The sequence below is a fragment of the Gigantopelta aegis genome, chromosome 3, assembly GCF_016097555.1.
Source record: "Gigantopelta aegis isolate Gae_Host chromosome 3, Gae_host_genome, whole genome shotgun sequence".
NCBI lineage: Eukaryota > Metazoa > Mollusca > Gastropoda > Neomphalida > Peltospiridae > Gigantopelta > Gigantopelta aegis.
The window spans coordinates 43145910-43168592 of NC_054701.1; the positions used below are offsets into that span (position 1 = coordinate 43145910).

At 37.5% G+C, this 22683-nt stretch overlaps 1 protein-coding gene across 5 annotated transcripts in view; it reads right to left on the bottom strand.

Annotated features, from left to right (window-relative positions):
- Positions 1-953: 953 nt before the first annotated feature.
- The window catches only part of LOC121368077, a 72498-nt gene continuing 50768 nt past the window's right edge, over positions 954-22683 (bottom strand). For 3 of the 5 annotated variants that reach the window (XM_041492610.1, XM_041492609.1, XM_041492608.1), the window contains 7 exons: positions 14345-14437; positions 13184-13336; positions 6258-6341; positions 4843-4935; positions 3339-3461; positions 2979-3032; positions 954-1382 (listed from right to left, as the gene is read on the bottom strand). In XM_041492610.1, the coding sequence (XP_041348544.1) occupies positions 1351-1382; positions 2979-3032; positions 3339-3461; positions 4843-4935; positions 6258-6341; positions 13184-13336; positions 14345-14437 (632 nt within the window). In that variant the 3' untranslated portion in view covers positions 954-1350. The remainder of the gene's footprint in view (positions 1383-2978; positions 3033-3338; positions 3462-4842; positions 4936-6257; positions 6342-13183; positions 13337-14344; positions 14438-22683) is intronic. The other 2 variants (XM_041492611.1, XM_041492612.1) reach the window with 2 other exon arrangements.

Sequence of the window (22683 nt, forward strand, 5' to 3'; positions counted from 1 at the left end):
TATTGAATCTTGCTTGGATGCACTGCCACATAAATACTAACAAAGGTTAAAAATGCATTTGTCCACGTATCTATGTCATTAATTTCATTACTATTTATAATTACCTGTGCCAAGTTTCATGTTTTCCTGAAAGAGTGAACAATTATTCGGCTTAGCCGCTGCGCTGTATAATTAACTTTATAATACATTTAACACAGAAATCGCAATACGAGACAAAGTTTTAATTTTGTATGTATACATATTTGCAATATAACACAAATATACTGCACTCCAATGAAAACACACCATCCAGGTTTCAGTTGTTATCGATATTGGATATACGAGGTTGCGTTAAAATACACAATGACCCTAAACCTTGTATTCAATTTTGGGGATTATTTATTGTCTACGAGAATACACCCAATTATACAAAATTAGTTAAATGTATTTATTTTTCTTCCCACACTCTTTTTACGACGACAAACCTGACTGGTGCGTTTTCAATGTAGTTCAGTATAGTTTTACATTATGATGTAATAACCTTGTATACGGATTTACAGTTCAGTAGTTTTACATTATGATGTAAAAGCGTTACATACAGTTTTACAATATAGCACACAATGGTTTCACATTATGATATAATTATTTCGTATAAATATCTACAATATATATAGCAAAAATAGTTATACATTATTGATGTGCACGTGTACAATATAGCACAGTTTTACAATATATATAAAAATTGTATATAAATATATAACAAATATATAACAGGAACACAGTGTTACATAATATTATAGGACATGATTATTGACTTTGGGATACATGACTGCATGTAGATTAATAACAGAAAGCTGTTTTAATTGTAATTTTCACTGCATGTTTTAAATATGTCCCATAAAAATTGTTTATATTGTAATATTATATATATACATGGGAAAACATGGAACTAAAATTTAAAAATATATTACAGTGTTATATATATATGTTTCAAACACACACACACTCACTCATTCACTCACACACACACACACACACACACACACACACACACACTCACACACATACACACTCACACACACACACACACACACACACATACATGAATGCGTCGGACGATAATAACAACTGAGGAAGGGGTGTGTGGCAGCTAAATACTAAATTGATTTTCAACTGGTGGGGGTGCAGTGCATTATCTTTAAAGTATTGGATGACAAGTGTCCTTGCCACCACCCCCACTACCCTTACCCACGCACCACACCACACCTCAGCTTCCGACGCCTACGACACATTGTGTTTTATTTATTTCTATGAAACAACATAAACTTCTTGGACCTCCTTCGCAAACTCTCCCAGTGTTCTTGGGGGCCATTAATCACATAGTTGAGATACACTGAACATGTCTGAAATAATCAAAAAAACAATAAAGATAAAATTATAAAAAAAAAAAAAATCCATAGTGAGTGTGGGTGGGGCTGGGGTCGGGGTGGAGGATTAGAGTGTGTTTTGTCATTATTCCCACATATCTGTATGTACTGATACTGATGCCATCAAATGACCTGCCTGTCAAACGTGACAAACTAGTCAAACAATTTACACTAAGATATATATTATTACCCATATGGTTAAAAATATCTTGGTACATATCAAAGTGATACGCCCCACTAGAATGCCAAGTGGGACGTAACACTTTTGACGTCACACGATGACGTCATCGATTGGCGTACTACAACCTTACAGTAACGTCAAAGAAACGAGATGAGTGATATAAATTAAGATCGATTATGGTTAATAAATAGGATATTAAACGAGCTTTCATTTCGTATCATGTTTATGTCCCGAGTGAAATAATTCTCAATTGTCACGAGCTTTAGCAAGTGACAATGAAAATTATTTCATTATGTGATATTTTATTGAATACAAAGCCAGGGCCCAATTTCACAAAACATCGTAAGCCTAGTTTTGCACGTAAACGTAAGTCTACGACTAACCCACAATTCTTATTACTATTATAGTTCAGCAAATATACTTTGAATAACACATATTTCATTTTCTTTTGACCTTAAAATACCCCGTAATGATGTAATTTTCTGCGTGAAATAGATGCCAAAGACGTGTAAACGCACTACCGGTATAACTGCAAGAGTAAACTTACGATGTTTAGTGAAATGGACCTCAGGATGACAGTCCTGTGATTGCCGTCCATTTTAGGTCTAACATAGAAGTACACCACAGTCTCTTTTAATCATACAATTTTTGATAGAACTTAAATTTAATTTCACTGAACATCATTTCTTTTTGCCAAAACTGTTTTCCTTTTTTGCCTACCTTGACACAAATAAAAATTATATATGAAAAACATGTTTTGAAAACTAAAAGCAGACTATGGCTATAGTCTATATATAGACAGACGGTATTATTGATTCCAACGGCAAAACAAAATTTGCAATAATTTGGCCAAAGTTAATTCCACATGCATTTATTTTATAATGCTTTATATTTAAAATATGTTAAAGTAAAATAGTGTTTTAAAACACATGTAAAAGCAAGATGTGTGTTTATTTTATTGCTGGGGGGGGGGGGGGGGGGGGGGGGGGGGGGGTGGGGGTGTCAAACAGGACTGAAAACTCACGATAGTCCCTTTTAAAGTAATGAAAGACAGGAATCAGTTCACCTTCTTTTCTAGGTTTAGGTTGTCCTGCTATTCTGAAGCCTTGGATGTCAAATATTTGGTAATTGTGACATTTAGTCTTAGAGAGGAAACCCGCTACATTTTTCCATTAGTAGCAAGGGACCTTGTATATGCATCATCCCTCAGATAGCATAGTACACACCGCAGCCTTTGATATACCAGTCGTGGTGCACTGGCTAGAACAAGAAAATAGTTCAATAGGCCCACGAATGGGGATCAATCCTAGATCGACCGCACATCAAGCGTGCACTTTACCACTAGGCTACGTCTCGCCTTTTAAAATAATCAAAGATAGAAGTCTGTTTACCTCCTCTTCTAGGTTTGGGTTCTTTCGGTTGATACTCAGCTGGGCAAGGAGTGTCTGAAAATAAAATGAAATGAAATGAAAAATAAATTAAAAACAATAATATTAATTATAAAAATCAAAATAAAATAAAATCAAATGGAGTGGAGTGGAGTGGAGTGGAATGAAATGGAATGGAATGAAATGAAAATGCAAATCAAATTTTAAAAATTAAAATTAAAATTAAAAAATTTAAATTTAAATTTAAAATTAAATTTAAAATTAAAAAGATGGGGGGGGGGGGGGGTGGGAGGATCAAGTCTTGCTAGGACTGAATATTCAAGATAGACCGTATAAAATAATGAAAGACGGGAATCAGTTCACCTTCTCTTGTAGCTCTATGAAACAATGTGTGCTTCTTGGACGCTTCCTCCTTCGCCAACTGCCCCAGTGTTCTTGGAGGGCCATTGATCACATAGAAGGGATGGAAGCCTGCACCGCATATGTCTGAAATCACAAAAACAACCAGTGAGTCAGTCTGCGTCAACTGAACAGATCGCAATGTTCACAGGCACTTCAGAGTTGGTCAAAGTTAAAAGTTAAATTTTGTTTAACCATTAGAGCACATTGATTTATGAATCATCGGCTATTGGATCGGCAGACATGCAGCTATGTGTGTTTATTTTATTAATCATCGGCAGACATGCAGCTGTGTGTGTTTATTTTATTAATCATCGGCTATTGGATCGGCAGACATGCAGCTATGTGTGTTTATTTTATTAATCATCGGCAGACATGCAGCTGTGTGTGTTTATTTTATTAATCATCGGCTATTGGATCGGCAGACATGCAGCTATGCATCGGCAGACATGCAGCTGTGTGTTTATTTTATTAATCATCGGCTATTGGATCGGCAGACATGCAGCTATGTGTGTTTATTTTATTAATCATCGGCAGACATGCAGCTGTGTGTGTTTATTTTATTAATCATCGGCTATTGGATCGGCAGACATGCAGCTATGTGTGTTTATTTTATTAATCATCGGCAGACATGCAGCTGTGTGTGTTTATTTTATTAATCATCGGCTATTGGATCGGCAGACATGCAGCTATGTGTGTTTATTTTATTAATCATCGGCTATTGGATCGGCAGACATGCAGCTATGTGTGTTTATTTTATTAATCATCGGCAGACATGCAGCTGTGTGTGTTTATTTTATTAATCATCGGCTATTGGATCGGCAGACATGCAGCTGTGTGTGTTTATTTTATTAATCATCGGCTATTGGATCGGCAGACATGCAGCTGTGTGACTTTACTTTATTAATCATCGGCTATTGGATCGGCAGACATGCAGCTATGTGACTTTACTTTATTAATCATCGGCTATTGGATCGGCAGACATGCAGCTATGTGTGTTTACTTTATTAATCATCGGCTATTGGATCGGCAGACATGCAGCTATGTGACTTTACTTTATTAATCATCGGCTATTGGATCGGCAGACATGCAGCTATGTGACTACTTTATTAATCATCGGCTATTGGATCGGCAGACATGCAGCTATGTCAGTTTACTTTATTAATCATCGGCTATTGGATCGGCAGACATGCAGCTATGTGTGTTTATTTTATTAATCATCGGCCATTGGATCGTCAGACATGCAGCTATGTGTGTTTATTTTATTAATCATCGGCTATTGGATCGGCAGACATGCAGCTATGTGTGTTTACTTTATTAATCATCGGCTATTGGATCGGCAGACAAGCAGCTATGTGAGTTTACTTTAGTGTTGGGGCTGGGGGTGGGGGGACCAAACGGAAGTCTTGCTACAACTGAACACTCATAATAGTCCCTTTAAAATAATGATAGATGGGAATCAGTTCACCTTCTTGTTTAGGTTTGTGTTGTCCTGCTATTCTGAAACCTTGACAACGATCATTGGGTTCTGTCTGTGCATATGCATTTTGGACAGTCTTTTCTGAAAATGAAATAACATGAAATAAAATTGTCTGAAAAATAAATTAAAAACACTAACACTAACAATAATAATAATAATAATAAAAATAATAATAATAATAAAAAATAATAATGAAATAAAATACAAATAAAATAGAAATGAAATAAAATGGAATGGAAATGAAAAAAAAAAAAAAAAAAAAAAAAAAAAATAAAAAAAAAATAATAAAATAAAATAAAATAAAATAAAATAAAAATGAAATGAAATATAAAATAAAATAAAATGAAATGAAATGAAATAAATGAAATGAAATGAAATGAAATAAATGAAATGAAATGAAATTAAAAATAAAATAATAAAATAATAAAATAAAATAAACGAATGTTTGACAGTACATATATAGACAATACTCCGTTTGAAGTCATTTGAGAAGGATTTCGGCAAATAAAATGTTTTTACATTATTAAAATATCTCTATAATCAATTAATTCCTGGACATAATAATTCTGTAGACTGGCCTTGGTGGCATCGTGATTAGGCCATTGGTCTACAGGCTGGTAGGTACTGGGTTCAGATCCCAGTCGAGGCATTGGATTTTTAATCCAGATACCGACTCCAATCCCTGAGTGAGTGCTCCGCAAGGCTCAATGGGTAGGTGTAAACCACTTGCACCGACCAGTGATCCATAACTGGTTCAACAAAGGGCATGGTTTGTGCTATCCTGCCTGTGGGAAGTGCAAATAAAAGATCCCTTGCTGCCTGTCATAAAAGAGTAGCCTATGTGGCAACAGCAGGTTAAAAACAGTGTCAGAATGACCATATGTTTGACGTCCAATAGCTGATGATAAGATACAAAAACAATGTGCTCTAGTGACGTCGTTAAATAAAACAAACTTTTTAATAATTCTGTAGTATCTCATTATTGATTTTTGTCTAAAATAATTTTGTAAGTACAAATTTATTTCTTCCAACGGTAAAACAAAATTTGCATAAATTTGGTAGGCTACCATATTTTATTTTGGTGTATATTTGTAACACTATTGTATTAATAACCACATAATGTATTTTGTATGTTTTAGCTTCGGCGTAATAAACTGATTGATTGATTGATTGATTAATTGATTGATTGACATTAACCAACGTTCATCCCAAATGCATTTATCCTATAATTCTTTATATTTAAAACATGTTAAGGTAAAATAGTAGTTTAAAACATAGGAAAAAGCAAGCTGTGTGAGTTTATTTTATTCTTGGAGTGGGGTGGATGATCAAACGGAAGTCTTGCTAGAACTGAAAACTCAGGATAGTCCCTTTAAGTTAATGACAAACGGCAATCAGTTCACCTTCTTTTCTAGGTTTGGATTGTCCTGCTATTCTGAAGCCTTGACAATGATCAATGGTTTCTTTTCGTGCTGGGCCAGCATTTTCTGAAAATAAAATAACATGAAATGAAATGGTCTGGGGAAAAAATGGAAACAATAATAATAATTTAAAAAAAAAATAGCATGGAATTTAATGGAAATGGAAATAAAATGCAATGAAATCAAATTTAATTTTTTTTTAAATTAAATTAAATTAAAAAATTTAAAATAAAATAAAATAATAATAATAATAATAATAATGAAATGAAATAAAATGAAATAAAATGAAATATAAAATAAAACGTACGTTCGCGAACTATTTGAGTAGCCAGCGATGCTAACGTCGCAAACTATTAAATTTTGACTAGTCCATTATGTGGTCATTTCGTTTAACGTGATGCACATAAACCAGTATAGCGAACGTTTTCGCCTTTGTTTAACGGATGAAATCAGTGGAATCTTCATCATCAAAAAGCCAGAATTGAATACCTCCAGAAGTCAAGTAAATTTTCAACACGCACACACACACACCTCTCCCCCCCCCCCCCCCCCCCCAAAAAAAAACCCTCCAAAAATCCCAACCCACCCCCGATTTCATTGTTTTAAAAGTCACTGACAAGAGTTAATTATTAGGTAATCAATAATTTTGTTTCATTGTAGCCAGTCAGTCCTCGATCGGGCTAGATGTTTCTTAAAACTACTAAACCTTGAATTGCCAGATGTTTCCACTGAACCTGACAGGTAATCATAGACTGGGGTCGTACACGCCACTGCCCATGCAGGTCGTAGGAGGTCACGTGGTGTAGGTTTTTTTCACAACGTGGCTTTTAAACCTTCTCGCCACTTGGCATATAAATAATCCAGCATTGAGCAATATAACCGTACAGCTTTTGATAAACTGTGACAATCAAAGTCAATTCAGCATTGAACAATTTTACAACTCTTCGTAAAACATTACGTGCGTTGTAGAAAATCCAGCATTGAGCAAGTCTACAGCTCTTGGGACAACTTTGAAATTAAAGCAACATGATAGGAGTTGTAGACAATTCAGCACTGAGCAACCTTACAACTGGTCGTGAATCATTGACAATTAAAGAAACATGATATGAGTTGTAGATAGTTCAGCATTGAGCAACCTTACAACTTTTTGTGCATCATTGACAATTAAAGTAACATGATATGAGTTGTACACAATTCAGCATTGAGCAATCCTGCAGCTCTTGGTACAGCGGCAACTGAAGTAAAAAAACTGTGCGTTGTAGACAATTCAGCATTGCACTAACCTACATCTATTCGTACGTCTGTTGCAATTGGCGTCGCATGCTTTGCATTTGAATAATTCTGTACTGAGTTAAAGTCACATGACATGCGTTGTGGCCAACTGAGCACTGAGCTACTCTACAACTCTGCTGTGACAATTAAAATCAGAAAGTCCAGCGTTGAGCGAGTCCTTAATTCTTGGTACAATGTGACAATTAAAGTCATAGAATAAGTATTGTTGACAATTCAGCATTGAACAACCTACAAGAATTGGTACATCTGTAATAATTATAGTCACAAGAATCACGATATGATGCAGTGTAGACAGTTCAACAGTGAGCAACCCTATAGCCCTTGTTAAAATCGACTATTAAAAATCACGCGTGTCATAAACAATCCAGCAGTGAGCAACTTTACAGCTCTTGATACAAACTATAAATATTGAAAGTCACATAATATGTGTTGTAGATAATTCTGGGTTAAGTAATCATCTAAATATATCCCTCTCAATTAACGGATAATTGTAGTATTATGAAACCTAATCTTCAGATAATGCATGTCTATAAATATTGTTTTTCGTTTTCATACCACAGAAAAAAGGTTATTAGTTCTACTCGTTAAGTTTTCGCAACAAACCTTATTTCGGTGGACTCATTGGGCTATTTCTCGTTCCAGCCAGTGCACTACGACTGGTATATCAAATGCTGTGGTATGTGATATCTAGTGCATATAAAAGATCCCTTGATACTAACAGAAAAATCAAGCGGTTTTCTAACACTATGTTAAAATTATCAAATGTTTGACCCGATAACTAATAAATCAATGTGCTCTAGTGGTGTCGTTAAACAAAATAAACGTTAACTTTTCCTGTTCTATCTGGTTGCACGCTGCCCTATTTTCAACGCAGTTTAGGATCAAACTTTGTTTTTTAAGATTTCGGTATTCCATATGACATTCACAAGGGTGTGACGCTTTCCAATGAATACCGGTATCATGGACAAGTTAGGAAGGTAAAATAAAGTTTGTTTTATTCAACCACACAGCTAGGGCACATTGATTTATTCATCACTGGCAAACATTTGGTAATCTTTGACACATTGTCTTGAGAAAGCCGCTACATTTTTTTCATTAGCAACACGCACTTTCCCGCAGACAGGACAGCACATACCACGGCCTTTGAAATACCACTAGTGTCGCATTGGTTAGGACTGAAAAACCCAGTCAGAGAATGGGTCCACTGAGGTGGTTCGATCCTACGATGCAAGCACCTCGGACGAGTGCTCTGTTGACTACGCTACATCTCGTCCTTGACCGAGTTAGGAAAGGCTTGAATTATTTCAATCTTACTATGCATATTTGAGCCAACCTATAATTTATAACTACCTTTTAATCTTATTTCCCATGACTTTCAGGAAAACACTTTCAGTGTTAAAATACTAAAAGCAATCCGCCATTAATGATCACTGTCTTGAGAGGTGAAAACGGGTCTTCCAATCACTCGACGGTCGACCTTCATTAACCAGCTGGCGGTGTGTACAATTTCATCAAAATCCAGGCGCAGCTTTCTACATGATTATTAAATTTCACCGATACCAGTCCCAATGGTTATAAAAGTTTTAGAGTCTAGACTCTGGGCCCGTACTTATAAAACTTTTAGAGTCCAGAGTCACTCTCAAGTGACGTCACACGCATGCAATTTGTATGGCCTTGTCATGACATTGGCGTCTCAGACTCTACTAGAGTCTCGAATCTAGACTCTTAACGTTTTATAAGCACAGACCAGCCCAGGCCAGAGGCTCTAACGTCATGGGAATGCCACACACATTGTATGCATACGACCTCATTAGAGATTTGAGTCTAGATTCTAAAGTTTTATAAGCACGAGCCATGATGGTTCACAAACATTTGTTTACATACTTATTCCCCGGCGTTTATTTCCACGATACATTTGACAGTTTTCTAACATTTTTTGTGTGTGTGGAACTTAAGTCAACTTCTCATTGAAGGAAGAAGGAAGAAGAAAATGTTTTATTTAACGACGAACTCAACACATTTATTTACGTTTATATGGCGTCAGACATATGGTTAAGGACCACACAGATATATAGAGAGGAAATTTGTTGTCGCCACTTCATGGGCTATTCTTTTCGATTAGTAGCAAGGGATCTTTTATAACCATCCCACAGGCAGGAACCACTTGTCTCTCATTATAACAGCTCTCTTATTAACAGTAACTAATAGCTAACCATTAACCGACTGTCTGGGACAAACAGTCCAGGCCTAGTGCTCATAAAACTTCTAAGGGCCGATTTCATATGTCTGGGTTTTGTAACACCGGGTTATATCAAAACCTAGGTTTAACACTGGTTTACGTAAAACGCTGAAACACTTGACCAAGACCTACACCTGTGGTGAATTTCACATGTGTGTGTTTTACCCGTGTTTACAAAACCACGCTTTTTACATGGGTTACCCGGAGATCTGGAAAGGGACATAAGCGAGGGATAGCTTACACTTCATCACTTTGTAGCTGATACCTCCTTACCCAGGCGCGGATCCAGGATTTTTAAATAGGGGGGAGGGGGGGCCGAGGGCGCGAAGCGCCCGAGATTCATACGGGAATCCGGGGGCATGCTCCCCCGCGAAATTTTGAAATTTAAGTGGCCTGAAACGCGATTTCCTCGTATCTGAGTAACAAAATAGCTATATTAACGTATGTGTTTGGTATTGTCATACTGTTTTTGTTATCTTTAAAATTGGGAAATAAGTGTATTTTTGTGTAATTCCACTCTAGTGTAGGCTATAGTTAAAAAAAAATAATAACTTGACACCAAAAATAGGGGGGCCCGGGCCCCTTGGGCCCCCCACTAAATCCGCGCCTGTTACCGGTATATTATTAGCATTCGTGCATGAGATGTGGGGGCTTAGCTACCTCCTCCCCTTTTGGAGCAAACCTTCGTATTCGGGCAAAAATGATGGAGATGTTTTGACAAAATGAGCTGGCCTGAAAACGTTTCACCATGTATTTCCATCATTTTACTCACAGTATTTGTTATAATCCATTTCAAATGCATACAGAACCTTACATAGCTGTTGGTAATAATCAAACATGAATAAACATTGTCATTGGCATTTCCCTTTAATTCTAACAACATATATAACAAAAAAAATGATGGGACGCGTACGCCTGAGGGCACCGAGACAACTTTTGGTCAAATTTTCAAACCTGTGGGCCTATATCGCCTTTTTCCCCTTTATTAAGACGAGACAAACATGAAAGCATGTCATTATAAAACTGCAGTCTATGATAGACGTTTATTGCTTTGATATCGGTGGTAACCGATCAACTTCCATTACTAGTACTTCCTGTTTTCGTGCAGTTCATACACCATGAAGAAAATGCTTATTTTTACTAATTTCATAAATAACTATATTTATTACCCAAACGGTCACTCATAACAGGGAAATTATTTTCCATATTTTTTCAGGGAGAAATATTCTGCAGTGGTGTGACGTACAATATTATTGGATTATTTGACGCTTACAAACCAAGGACTTAGTCGGTACTAAATATACGTCATTACAACTTGGCGAACACAACATGACGTTATGTGGTTTACAGAGTTTGTGTTCACGACTGTTTTAGTGTTAAATTTATTACAAAATGTTATTTTAATGCAATTCATTATATATACTTTTAGCAGAATAAAGATAATTTTTGTCTTCATGTAGCCTACGTGCATGTGCGTCTAAAATAAAGGCGTTTAGAGAAAACATAGCTGGGGTAATAAATAGAATAACAAACTCGGTATCAGTTATTATAAAATTTATGTCCCGAGTGAAATAATTTTCATTTGTCACGACTAAAACTTATTTCACTCGAGACATAAATTTGATAATATCTGGTAACTCGTTTATTATCCTCTATATATCGCAGGAGCTTTGTTGTTCGTTCGCCACGAACATGGTAAATAATTGTTGCGTCAATGAGTGGATCTAATTATACAGTCGTGCTAAAAAAGACAAACCGGCATCTTGTCTAAAGAAGATGGGGTTCGAACACCCCGACCCCTCGCCCTTTATTCGATTCTGTAGTGGGTTCAAATGGTCTCTGAAAATACGTTCACAGTTCATGACTCTGCGATACTGACGTAAAACACGATTTTGCTGCCGAAATTCTCCATGAAGAAAAGTTACACCTCAAGGACAGGTTTAAACAAGCAATACAATTGTAACCCAGTGTTAAACTAGGGTTATTGAAAACCAGAAATGGGTAATGCACAGTAAACATGACTCCGGGTTTAACCTAGGTTTAAACCATATGTTTCCAAAACCCACCGATAACCCAGATATATGAAATCGGCCCTAAGAGAGTCTAGATTCGAGACTCTAATAGAGTCTGAGACAGTAACGCCATGGCAACGCCATACAAATTGTATGCGTGTGACGTCACTTGAGATTGCGTCTGGACTCGAAAAGTTTTATAAGCACGGGTCCTGGGCCCGTGCTTATAAAACTTTTAGAGTCTAGACTCAGTCTCTAATGACGTCACACGCACACAATTTGTATGGCGTTGTCATGACATTACTGTCTCAGACTCTATTAGAGTCTCGAGTCTGGACTCTAAAAGCTTTATAAGCACCAGGCCTGGTGGCTGAGGTGTGTACACGGGACATCGTGCTTGAACCTTAATTGTATATAACCACGGAAATAACTATAAATGAATTAATGAAGACATTAAACACTATGGTTTGAAATCCATGACACTACAAAACATCGTCCGATTCCTCGTCACGTGTGTTACCGACACTTTTGCGACTTTCCTCTTCAACCCTATCACCAATGTCTAATATGTTGGGGATATGTGACAAAGATAGCCAGTGTACTTTACCATAAAGACCACACATAAACGTACGACACAGGGGGTGGGGTGGGGGGGGGGGGGCAACTGTCCCACTAGTGCTGAAGCAAAGTCTCTAATTCAGGAAAAAAATTATAGAGCGATTCGGGGCAAATGTGCTAACCTGAGACCTTTTTACCATGTATTTCAATTATTCTACCCTAAAAATGAGTTGTAATCCATGTAAAAATGCGCAGTTATTCGTTTACAACCGGCCTATATAGCTGTTTGATAGTAATGCTAATATGAATAACTGTTGTTATCCAAATTCGGGCATTTTCGTTTAATTCGAGCAAAAAAAACCCCAGCCTCTCCCCAACCCCTACAAAAATGGGATCCCGGCCCCGTACCCCCATGAGCACACAAGAAAACCTTGATGTATCATAGTTATTCAGAAGAGGCTGATTTTATTCATTTGAACTTATTTTCGTGCCTATATACAATTAAGGTTCAAGCACGCTGTCCTGGGCACACACCTCAGCTATCTGGGCTGTCTGTCAAGGACAGTGGGTTAGTCGTTAGTTGTTAGTGGTTAATGAGAGTGAAGAGGTTGTAATGGCCTTTCACCTACCAATGGAGTCGTTAAAACTCGCTCTGGGTGGGCGCCGGTACCAGGCTGCGAATCCTGTATCTACCAGCCTTATGTCCGACGGCTTAACCACGACACCACCGAGACCGGGTTTTTTTTAGGCTGATAGACATGTCTGAATGTTACGTGTGTTACCGTGGACCTGCCCTTGACGAGTACCTCTGGTTTGTTGGAGACCTCCTTTGTCGGCGACAGCGATCGTTCGCACACCAGAATACACCCACGGACTGTGTCGACTCTTTAAGCTGAATCCAGAGTTTTTGCAGGGGCCATCCGTCACATTGTAGGCATTGGGGCCTGGCATGTTCATGTCTGAAATCACACAAAAACAAAACAGTCAGTCAGTCTGCCTAAACTGAACAGATCGGACTGTTCACAATTCCATCGATCACATTGTAGGCGGTGGGATCTGCGGCCCGTTCCACGAAACGATCTTAGCGCTAAGATCACCTTAAGTGCATTAGGTTGTTATGCGCATTTAAGTTGATCTTAGTGCTAAGATAGCTTTGTGGAACGGGGCCAAGGACTGTACATGTCTGAAATCACAAAACAATAAGTGAGTCAGTTTGCGTCAACTGAACAGATCGCACTGTTCACAAGCCCTTCGGATCCACTTCAGAGTTGGTCAAAGTTAAAAGTTAAAGTTTTTGTTGTTTAACGACATCACTAGAGCACACTGATTTATTTATCATCGATATATAATCTTGCTAAGAATACGAATGGCTCTATAACCTTTTTTCATTTCAACTTATTTTCGTGCTTGTATCCTTTTAAGGTTCAAGCACGCTGTCCTGGGCACACATCTCAGCTATCTGGGCTGTCTGTCTAGGAAAGTGGGTTAGTTGTTAGTTGATTAGTGGTTAGTGAGAGAGAACAGGGTGTAGTGGCCTTACACCTACCCACTGAGCCCTTAAGAACTTGCTCTGGTTTGGAGCCGATAACGGGCTGCGAACCCTGTACCTACCAGCCTGTAGTCCGATGGCTTAACCACTGCACCACCGAGGCTCTATAAGCAATGCATTCCTAGACATATTAATAATGTTTTTAGTATCTCAATATTGATTTTTGTATAGAATAATTTCTTCCAACAGCAAAACAAAATTTGCATTAATTCGGCTAAACTTCAATTCAAATGTATTTATCCGTATATAATGCTTTATACTTAAAACATGTTAAGGTAAAATGGTGTTTTAAAACACAGGAAAAAGAAAGATGTGTGTTTATTTTGTTATTTGGGGTGGGGATCAAAACGGAAGTCTTGCTAGAACTGAAAACTCAGGATAGTTCTTTTGAAATAATTAAAGACGGAAATCAGTTCACCTTCTTCTTTAGGTTTGGGTTTCCCTGCTATTGTGTAGCCTTCACGAGTACCTCTCGCTTCTTTCGGTAGATACGCAGCTGGGCCAGGATTTTCTGAAAATAAAATAAAATGAAATGAAATAAAATGATCTGGAAAATAAGTTAAAAACAATAATAAAAATAAAATAAAATAACATAAGTGGAGTGAAATGAAATCAAATGATCTGAAAAATAAATTTAAAACAATAATAAAAATCAAATCAAATCAAATGAAAACAAATCAAATCTCTAGATTTTATCACACTGCCAAATAAAATTAAATGCGCTGGCCGCCATCTTGGAATTAGGCAAATTAAGCATATTTCCCCTTAGGGGATTATGGTGGACTTGTAATATGTTGTTCTAGAGACGTCCCTTAAAAGGAATCTGAAAACAAAATCTATTGCAATTTGTTTTGGGCTATGCCCCCAAATCGCTTAGATTGACTAGACTATAAAGGTTTTCACTTTCTAATTTATGTAATTTATCAGTATATATTACAATTTGCATGTAAACTATGGGAAATCTGGATTTTAGATGTTGATAAAACTTGCTTTAATAACGTCAATGTTACATAACTGGCTCTATAATGCATATAAACTGACAGGCAATTATTATTTGAATTGGAATAGCATAAAAAAACAGAACATGTATTTTAGCTGGGATGGTTGATGTAGCTCAGTGGCATCCTTGATAGATGGAAGTATTCCAGAACTTAGAGGCTTTTTTTAATATCCTACACTTATCATCTGATTCAGTAGCTACATATATGCGACATACCTCAGTGGGTTCAGGATGTCCACAAAGTTCCATTCTTTAAGCATGTCAAGCCTTAGTGTGGTTCCAGTGTATCATAATGAAACCAACAGTATTCTTGACATGTTGCAATTGGCGTCGCATGCTTTGCATTTGAATAATTTAGTATTGAGCTAAAGTCACATGGTATGCGTTGTGGTCAATTCAGCATTGAGCTACTCTACAACGCTTGGTAGTACAACAGTTACTGTGCCGTGACAATTAAAATCACAAAGTCCAGCATTGAGCGAGTCCGGAGTTCTTGGTACAATGTGACAATTAAAGTAATATAATATGTATTGTTGACAATTCAGCATTGAACAACCTACAGCAATTGGTACAATGTAACAATTATAGTCACAAGAATCACGATATGATGCAGTGTAGACAGTTCAGCGGTGAGCAACCCTATAGCCCTTGTTAAAACAGACTATTACAAATCACGTGTGTTATAAACAATTCAGCAGTGAGCAACTTTATGCTAGGTTCAGACTACCAACTGTCATGACGGAGTTGCCCAAATCGCCGATCTCACGACTTCTACGACTGTCCACTTGCTAATCTGAGCACTCTTACAATTCGAATGGGGTAAAGCACTCGCTTGATGCGCGGTTTGTCTGGGATCGATCCCCATAGGTGGGCCCATTGGGCTATTTTTCGTCCCAACCAGTGCACCACGACTGGTATATCAAAGGCCATGGTATGTGTTGTTCTGTCAGTGGGATGATGCATATAAAAGATCTCTTGTCACTAATGGGAAAAAAATGTAGCAGGTTTCCTCTCTAAGACTGCATGTCAAAATTACCAAATTGTTCACATCCAATAGCCAGTGATTAATATATCAATGTGTTCTAGTGATGTCGTTAAAAAAACAAAATTGAACTTTTCTTACAACTCGATTCCCGTGTTTATGAAATTCCTACGAACGATTAGTTCTTAATCTGATCGCACACATCGTAAGTTGGGTGTGGGCGAAATTACAACGCAACTGTCGAGTTGGCCAACTCCGTCGTGACAGTTGATAGTCTGATTCTAGCATTACACCTCTTGGTACAACTATAAATATTAAAGTCGCATGCTATGCGTTGTAGACAATTCTGCGTTGAACAACCATATAAGTTTATAACTATGTATATCCCTCTCAATTAACGGAAACCATATCACTATATCCCTCTCAATTAACGGATAACTGTAGCATTACGAAACCTAATCTCTGGGTAATGCATGTCTATGAACTTTTTTTTTCGTTTTCATAATACACTAAAAAGGTTATTAGTTCCACTCGTTAGGTTTTCGCATCAAACCTCATTTCGCGCAATCCCCCGCCCTGTACACACCATATCCAGTGTCATAGGCAGCACACGCGCTTTTCATGATATATCGTGTTTGATTGTCACCGACAGCCACTGGGTTCCGATTTGATCATTCGATTTAAAGGCATACTGTCACGGATTTAAGGACCATATTTCTCTAAAAATGGATAATAAATAAAAATTACATCAATTGTTGGAAACCAAATCTAGCTATCGCATCAACTTAACTGAACCATGCTAGAGTGAAATCCATGTCATCCCTCTCGGCAATTTTAGTTTTTGAATTATGGACCATTGCCATAATTAAATTATTTTTACAAAATGTCATTAGTAAATGGAGTATGGTGGTTATGAAGATTGTTGAATAAAGTACATTTAGGGACAAATTATTTTTGTTCAGGTAATACTTTGTTAGACCATTAAATAGGTCAGTGCTCTGTGACAATATGCCTTTAACATGAAAGCGTATAAACTTGTCTAGTGGGCGTCCATTTGTGAGCACTACAGGCGTGTTCCTACTATTCTCTCTGGCTGAACGCAGCCCTATTTACAGCACACTTTAGGATCAAACTTTGTTCTTAGATATCGGTATTCTATATGACATTCACAAAGGTGTGATGCGTTTCCAATGGAAACCAGTATCATGGTCGAGTTTGTTTTGTTTAGCGACACCACTAGATTACATTGATTTATTAACGATCGGCTACCTTATGTCAAACATTTGGTAAGTTTTGATACACTGTCAATAGAGAAAACCCGCTGCATTTTTCCATTAGCAGCAAGGGATCTTTTATATGCACTTTCTCAAAAACAGGACAGCATATACCAAGGCCTTTGATATACCAGTAGCGGGGAATTGGTTGGGACGGGAAAACCCTGTCAGAGAATGAGTCCACTGAGCTGGCTCGATCCTACGACGCAAGCACCTCGAGCGAATGCTCTACCGACTCCGCTAGATCTGGCCTTTCACCAAGTTAGGAAGGGCTTGGCATACTTCGATCTTACTATACATGTTTGAGCTATAACCTATAATTTACAACTACTTTTTAATCTTATTCTCCGTGACTTTCAGGAAAACACTTTCAGTGTTAAACTGCTAAAAGCATCACGCCATTAATTAGCAACGTCTTGAGTGGTGAAAACGTGTCTCCCAGTCACTCGACCTTCATTAACCAGCTGGCGGTGTGTACAATTTCATCAAAATCCAGGTGCAGCTTTCTACACCATAGTACATGATTATTAAATTTCACCGACACCAGATGCTACACAAACATTTGTTTACATACTTCTTCCCCGGCGTTTATTTGAACGACATTTTTGAAGGTCTCTCATTGTGTTACATGATATATGAGTGTCAAACCATATTTAATTCATCAGTCAGAATCCAGTTGATAAATAGAGAATAATATGCGAGTGACCGTTAGATAGCATTTATCTTATGAGTTGTTTTAAAATCTATCTAACGAGCGAAAGCGAGTTTGATACATTTTTAAACGAGTTGTAAGATAAATGGTATCTAACGGACACTCGTGTATTATTCTATTTCTTACATATCCTCAAAAGCCAGGTTTTATGCAAATTTTAACATCTTTTTCGACTTAAAATTATTTACAGCCTTTGCACTTGTAGCTAATTTAGGCGTCACAGACAAATGATTGTCAGGTTAACTATACGTCACAGTGTAATCGATTTCGATCGTGCAGTTTTTTCATTGGATGTATGGCATTGATGACCTGGTCATCACCTCGGAGCAGCCAGTCGTATGTCTTGAAATTGTTAACACACGTACATGTGTAAACAAGTATGTGTTACCAAAAATAACCAACGGGTGTGTATGAAAAAGACCTTGACGTATCCATGATTTGATATTGATTGGGGTGGAGGTGAGGCTGCGGGTGCAATGACATTGGTGTAGTAGAAGGGGCATCCACACTGACTATGAGTACTAGTTGTGCTATGGGACAACAACAACTATAAAAGGTGGTGGAGGGAAGAATTGGAATAATATGTTTCAAATATTACAGGGGTCTGATGCTGCTAAGGACACCACAATACACTATCCCCCCCCCCCCCCCGTTCCTCTCAGTTCGACAATGTATGTTTTCTTTGGCTTCTACCGCTGATAAACAGCATCCATGCATGCTTCCTTGAAGGATAAATTAATTTGAGATATCAGAAAATATTTGGTGCCAGTGCTATATTGCAGAAATACACAGCACCATGCACGACTGTCCATTTGTGATGGTAGTGGAACTGCGCAGATGATGTTCACCAGGGTGTTCGCCCAAGCTGCGGATCGAAATTTCTAGCACACTCCTTGGTGAGAACATCATTAGTTGTTTTGGATAACACACACTTGTTAATGTGGCTGAACCATGCAGCTGTTTGTCATCTATTTTCGAACAAATCAAATGCTGTTACATTTGGAGCCGACGTAGGGACTCGAACCCTAGACCCTCATATATATCGAATCACATATCACTAATACATGGTTCCTACCAAACAATACATTCACAATACACATGACGTAACACCATATGTTAATCCTTAATACAATTATACCAACCCATACTTTACTAATACATTGCCAACCCCTCAACTGTTTACGACGATGGATGATGAGTATCCTTGGTTTTAATTCTCAAAGACTTTGCAATGTTGCAGTTTTAATTTAATTTTAAAGACTGTGATCACACAACAACAATGGACTCTTTATTGAGCGCTCATGTATGTTTATATTTATTTGTGTTTGTGTAGATGTAGTTTTCTCTAAGTACACGTGTATCCTTGTGTATATATATTTTTATGTTGTAGGTACCGGTACATTTCTTTGATTTCTTTTCCAGTTTTTGTTTTTTTTACATCTTTGTGATTTTCTTTTGATATATATTATTTGTTTATTTATTTGATTTATTTGTTTGTTTAGGTTTTTATTTTTGTTTTTCCCCTCGTTTGGTTTAGGTTTTTTTTTTATCAGATTTGTTTGATACCTTTTTGATTTTGATTTTGTGTGGTATATATGTAATTTCATTTATTTTCAAATGCTAGAAAAATTACTTCTTATAAATGATGTGATGTAGCTTGTTTCCACTTATACATGTTTGTGCAAACTGAATGAATGTTTGAGACTGTTCAAAGGGAGTAATGATAAATTAGTTAAACTTAAAGTTAAATATTAAACTAAGAGTTAAATATTAAACTAAGAGTTTAGATAAGTAAAGAACTTAGTCATGTAATCTTATATATTAATTATATTGATCTAATTGGTATTGTCATACAGTATATGTAGTTCAGTTGTTGATTACGGTTCCTGGTTGATATTTCTTATTATTCACTTAGCTCTTTATTTCATTCTTCTCTTTTTTAGCTAGGTTGTTTGCACATGCAGTACTAACAGTTTCATGATGTATGTTACATAAATTTATTTTTCAGTGGAAGTTCCTGATTTTGGGGATGTTTTCCAAGAAATATTTGGTTTCAGCATGTACCAAATTGCTAATTATTATGTGTAATTGTTACTCTTCATGCTGATATGGTATACTATCTTTGTATATAATTTGTAAATTTTCAGATATTTTGTTTATTTTTTGTTTGTTTTCATCATGGATAAACCCACTAAAGAAGACATAACACAACTTGTTTCAGCATTTCAGAAATTGCATGCTTGGCCTAAAGCAGATAGTGCTAAAGACTTGGTGGAGTGGATGTCCGATTATGTGCATTCCAAAGAGGAAGAACATGGGACAAAGCCTGGTCCTGCTAGTTTTCCAACATCTGTTACATTAAATCAACCACCTAAATTACCTTTCTTTTCAGGTGATAAACTGTTTGATACTTCTTTTGATGTTTGGAAATATCATTATAACTGCTTGTTGAAAGACAAGTCTGTTTCTTTCCAGGTATTGTTGAAGGCGGTACAGCAGTCCTTACGTGGTAAGGCAGCTACTGCTGCTATGTGTGTGGGTCCCGACTGCGATGTTAGTCAGTTGGTTTCCAAGCTAGAATGCATGTTTGGTACTGTAGTTAGAGGACAAAGTCTGCTATCAGTATTTTATAGTGCTCGTCAAGAGGAACGCGAAGATGTCACTTCATGGGCGTGTAGACTAGAAGAGTTGCTGAACGGAGCATCAGCGCAGAGTAATATCGCAGCTGAAGCAAAGGATGACATGTTACGCACTCAGCTGTGGTCTGGACTTAGGAACGATCTACGGGACAAGTCTGCATACATCTTTGATCAAGATGGTAGTTTTGGCGACATGCTGAGGGCACTCAGGAGAATGGAAGCAGATATGCTAGAGAGGCACCCAGTTAAGGCTTTAACTGTAAGTAAAGCTGCAGTACATACTGATTCTGAACTTAAAGAAGTCAAAGGTTTACTTCAACAGTTAACTGCAGATGTTGCTCAGCTGAAGAAGTCCAGACATGAAACGACAATACCATCACGAACCCAACAAGATAGCCATGGACTGCATGACCTCAGCAGCCACGAGGAGATGGTAGACTTCCACAACAACGTGGTGATCGATTTCAACAACCACAGCAGCTGAATGAACAGTATCAACCTAGAGATGAACCCGTTTGCTTCAGATGTGGACAAGTAGGTCATCTCAAATATGGATGTCGGGTAAGACTTGATCATTCTCGACGACATGCTTTAAACAGGAAGCAATCTATGGGGAGGGGCTACCCGTAGATTCCAGACCGAGATGCCCTATCAACTTTATGCAACAGGATAGTACCCATTTAGTGGGAAGTGCAAACGAAAGTGATATTATTATTAATAATATTTCCACTAAAGCTTTGTTGGACACTGGCTCAACAGTATCTACTGTTGCAGAAAGTTTTTACAAGAATAACCTGTCTGACATAGTGATGAATCCGCTTGATGTTATTTTAAAGATAGAATGTGCGGATGGACAGCAGTTACCATATCATGGTTATATTGAGGTAGAATTACAGGCAACAGGAGCTAGTTCTTCTGGAAAACAGATCTGTCTTTTATTAGTTGTCCCTGATAGTTCCTATAACTCTCAGGTGCCACTTCTTCTGGGAACTAATGTTTTGTCAGCATTCATGAGTGAGTGTAAATCAAAACACGGTCGTCGTTTTCTTCAGGAAGCAGATATCCATACACCATGGTATCTGGCTTTCCGTTGCATGCTGTTGCAGGATAAGGAATTATCCAAACAACATTTTTCTTTAGGCAAGGTAAGAAGTGCGACATCAAAACGCCTGTTGATTCCCGCTAACAGTGAGGTAGTTGTTCAAGGGTATGTAGACAAGCCAGTTATTTATAGGTCTACATGTGCCTTGATTCAACCTACCAAAGGTTCTGTTATACCAGAGGACATTGACATTGTTCCTACAATTGTCAATTACAGCTGTCAAGGTAAGATGTATGTTGATGTTCATATATCTAATATTACCACTCGTACCATAAGTATTCCACCTCGAGCTCTCTTATGTGAACTTCAGGCAGTAACAGTGGAGGAAATTCCAGATAAGGTGTCAGTTTCTGATCAGTCTGAAGCTCTTCTTGGTAAGATCGAGTTCGACGAGGAAGCCGTGACAAAGGAAGAACTTGAGAGAGGTAAACATATTATTTCTCAGTTCCAGGATATATTTTCAACTGGTGATGATGACATAGGACATACAACAGCCGTCACACACAGGATTGAGCTCAGCGATGAACAACCGTTCAAACAACGACACAGGAGGATTCCACCAGCGATGTACCAAGAGGTAAGAGATCATCTCCAGCAGTTGTTGGCAAGTGGAGTAATTCGTAGGTCTTTTTCACCCTGGTCATCCAATATTGTTCTGGTGCGGAAGAAGGATGGTAAGCTTCGCATGTGTGTAGACTACAGGCAGCTCAATCGACTGACGATTAAGGACTCGTATTCTATCCCACGTATTGAGGAAATGTTTGATGCGCTCTCAGGTTCAAAGTACTACAGCACCCTCGATATGAAGAGTGGGTACCACCAAGTTGAAATTGAAGAGTCGCACAAGGAAAGAACAGCATTTTCCGTAGGTCCACTGGGATTTTACGAGTACAATCGTATGCCTTTTGGTCTCTGTAACAGTCCTGCTACTTATCAGAGATTGATGAACGAGTGTTTCGATGGTCTTCATCTGAAAGTTTGTTTAATATATCTTGATGATATAATTGTGTTTTCAGATACATATGAAGAACATCTTGAAAGACTTGAA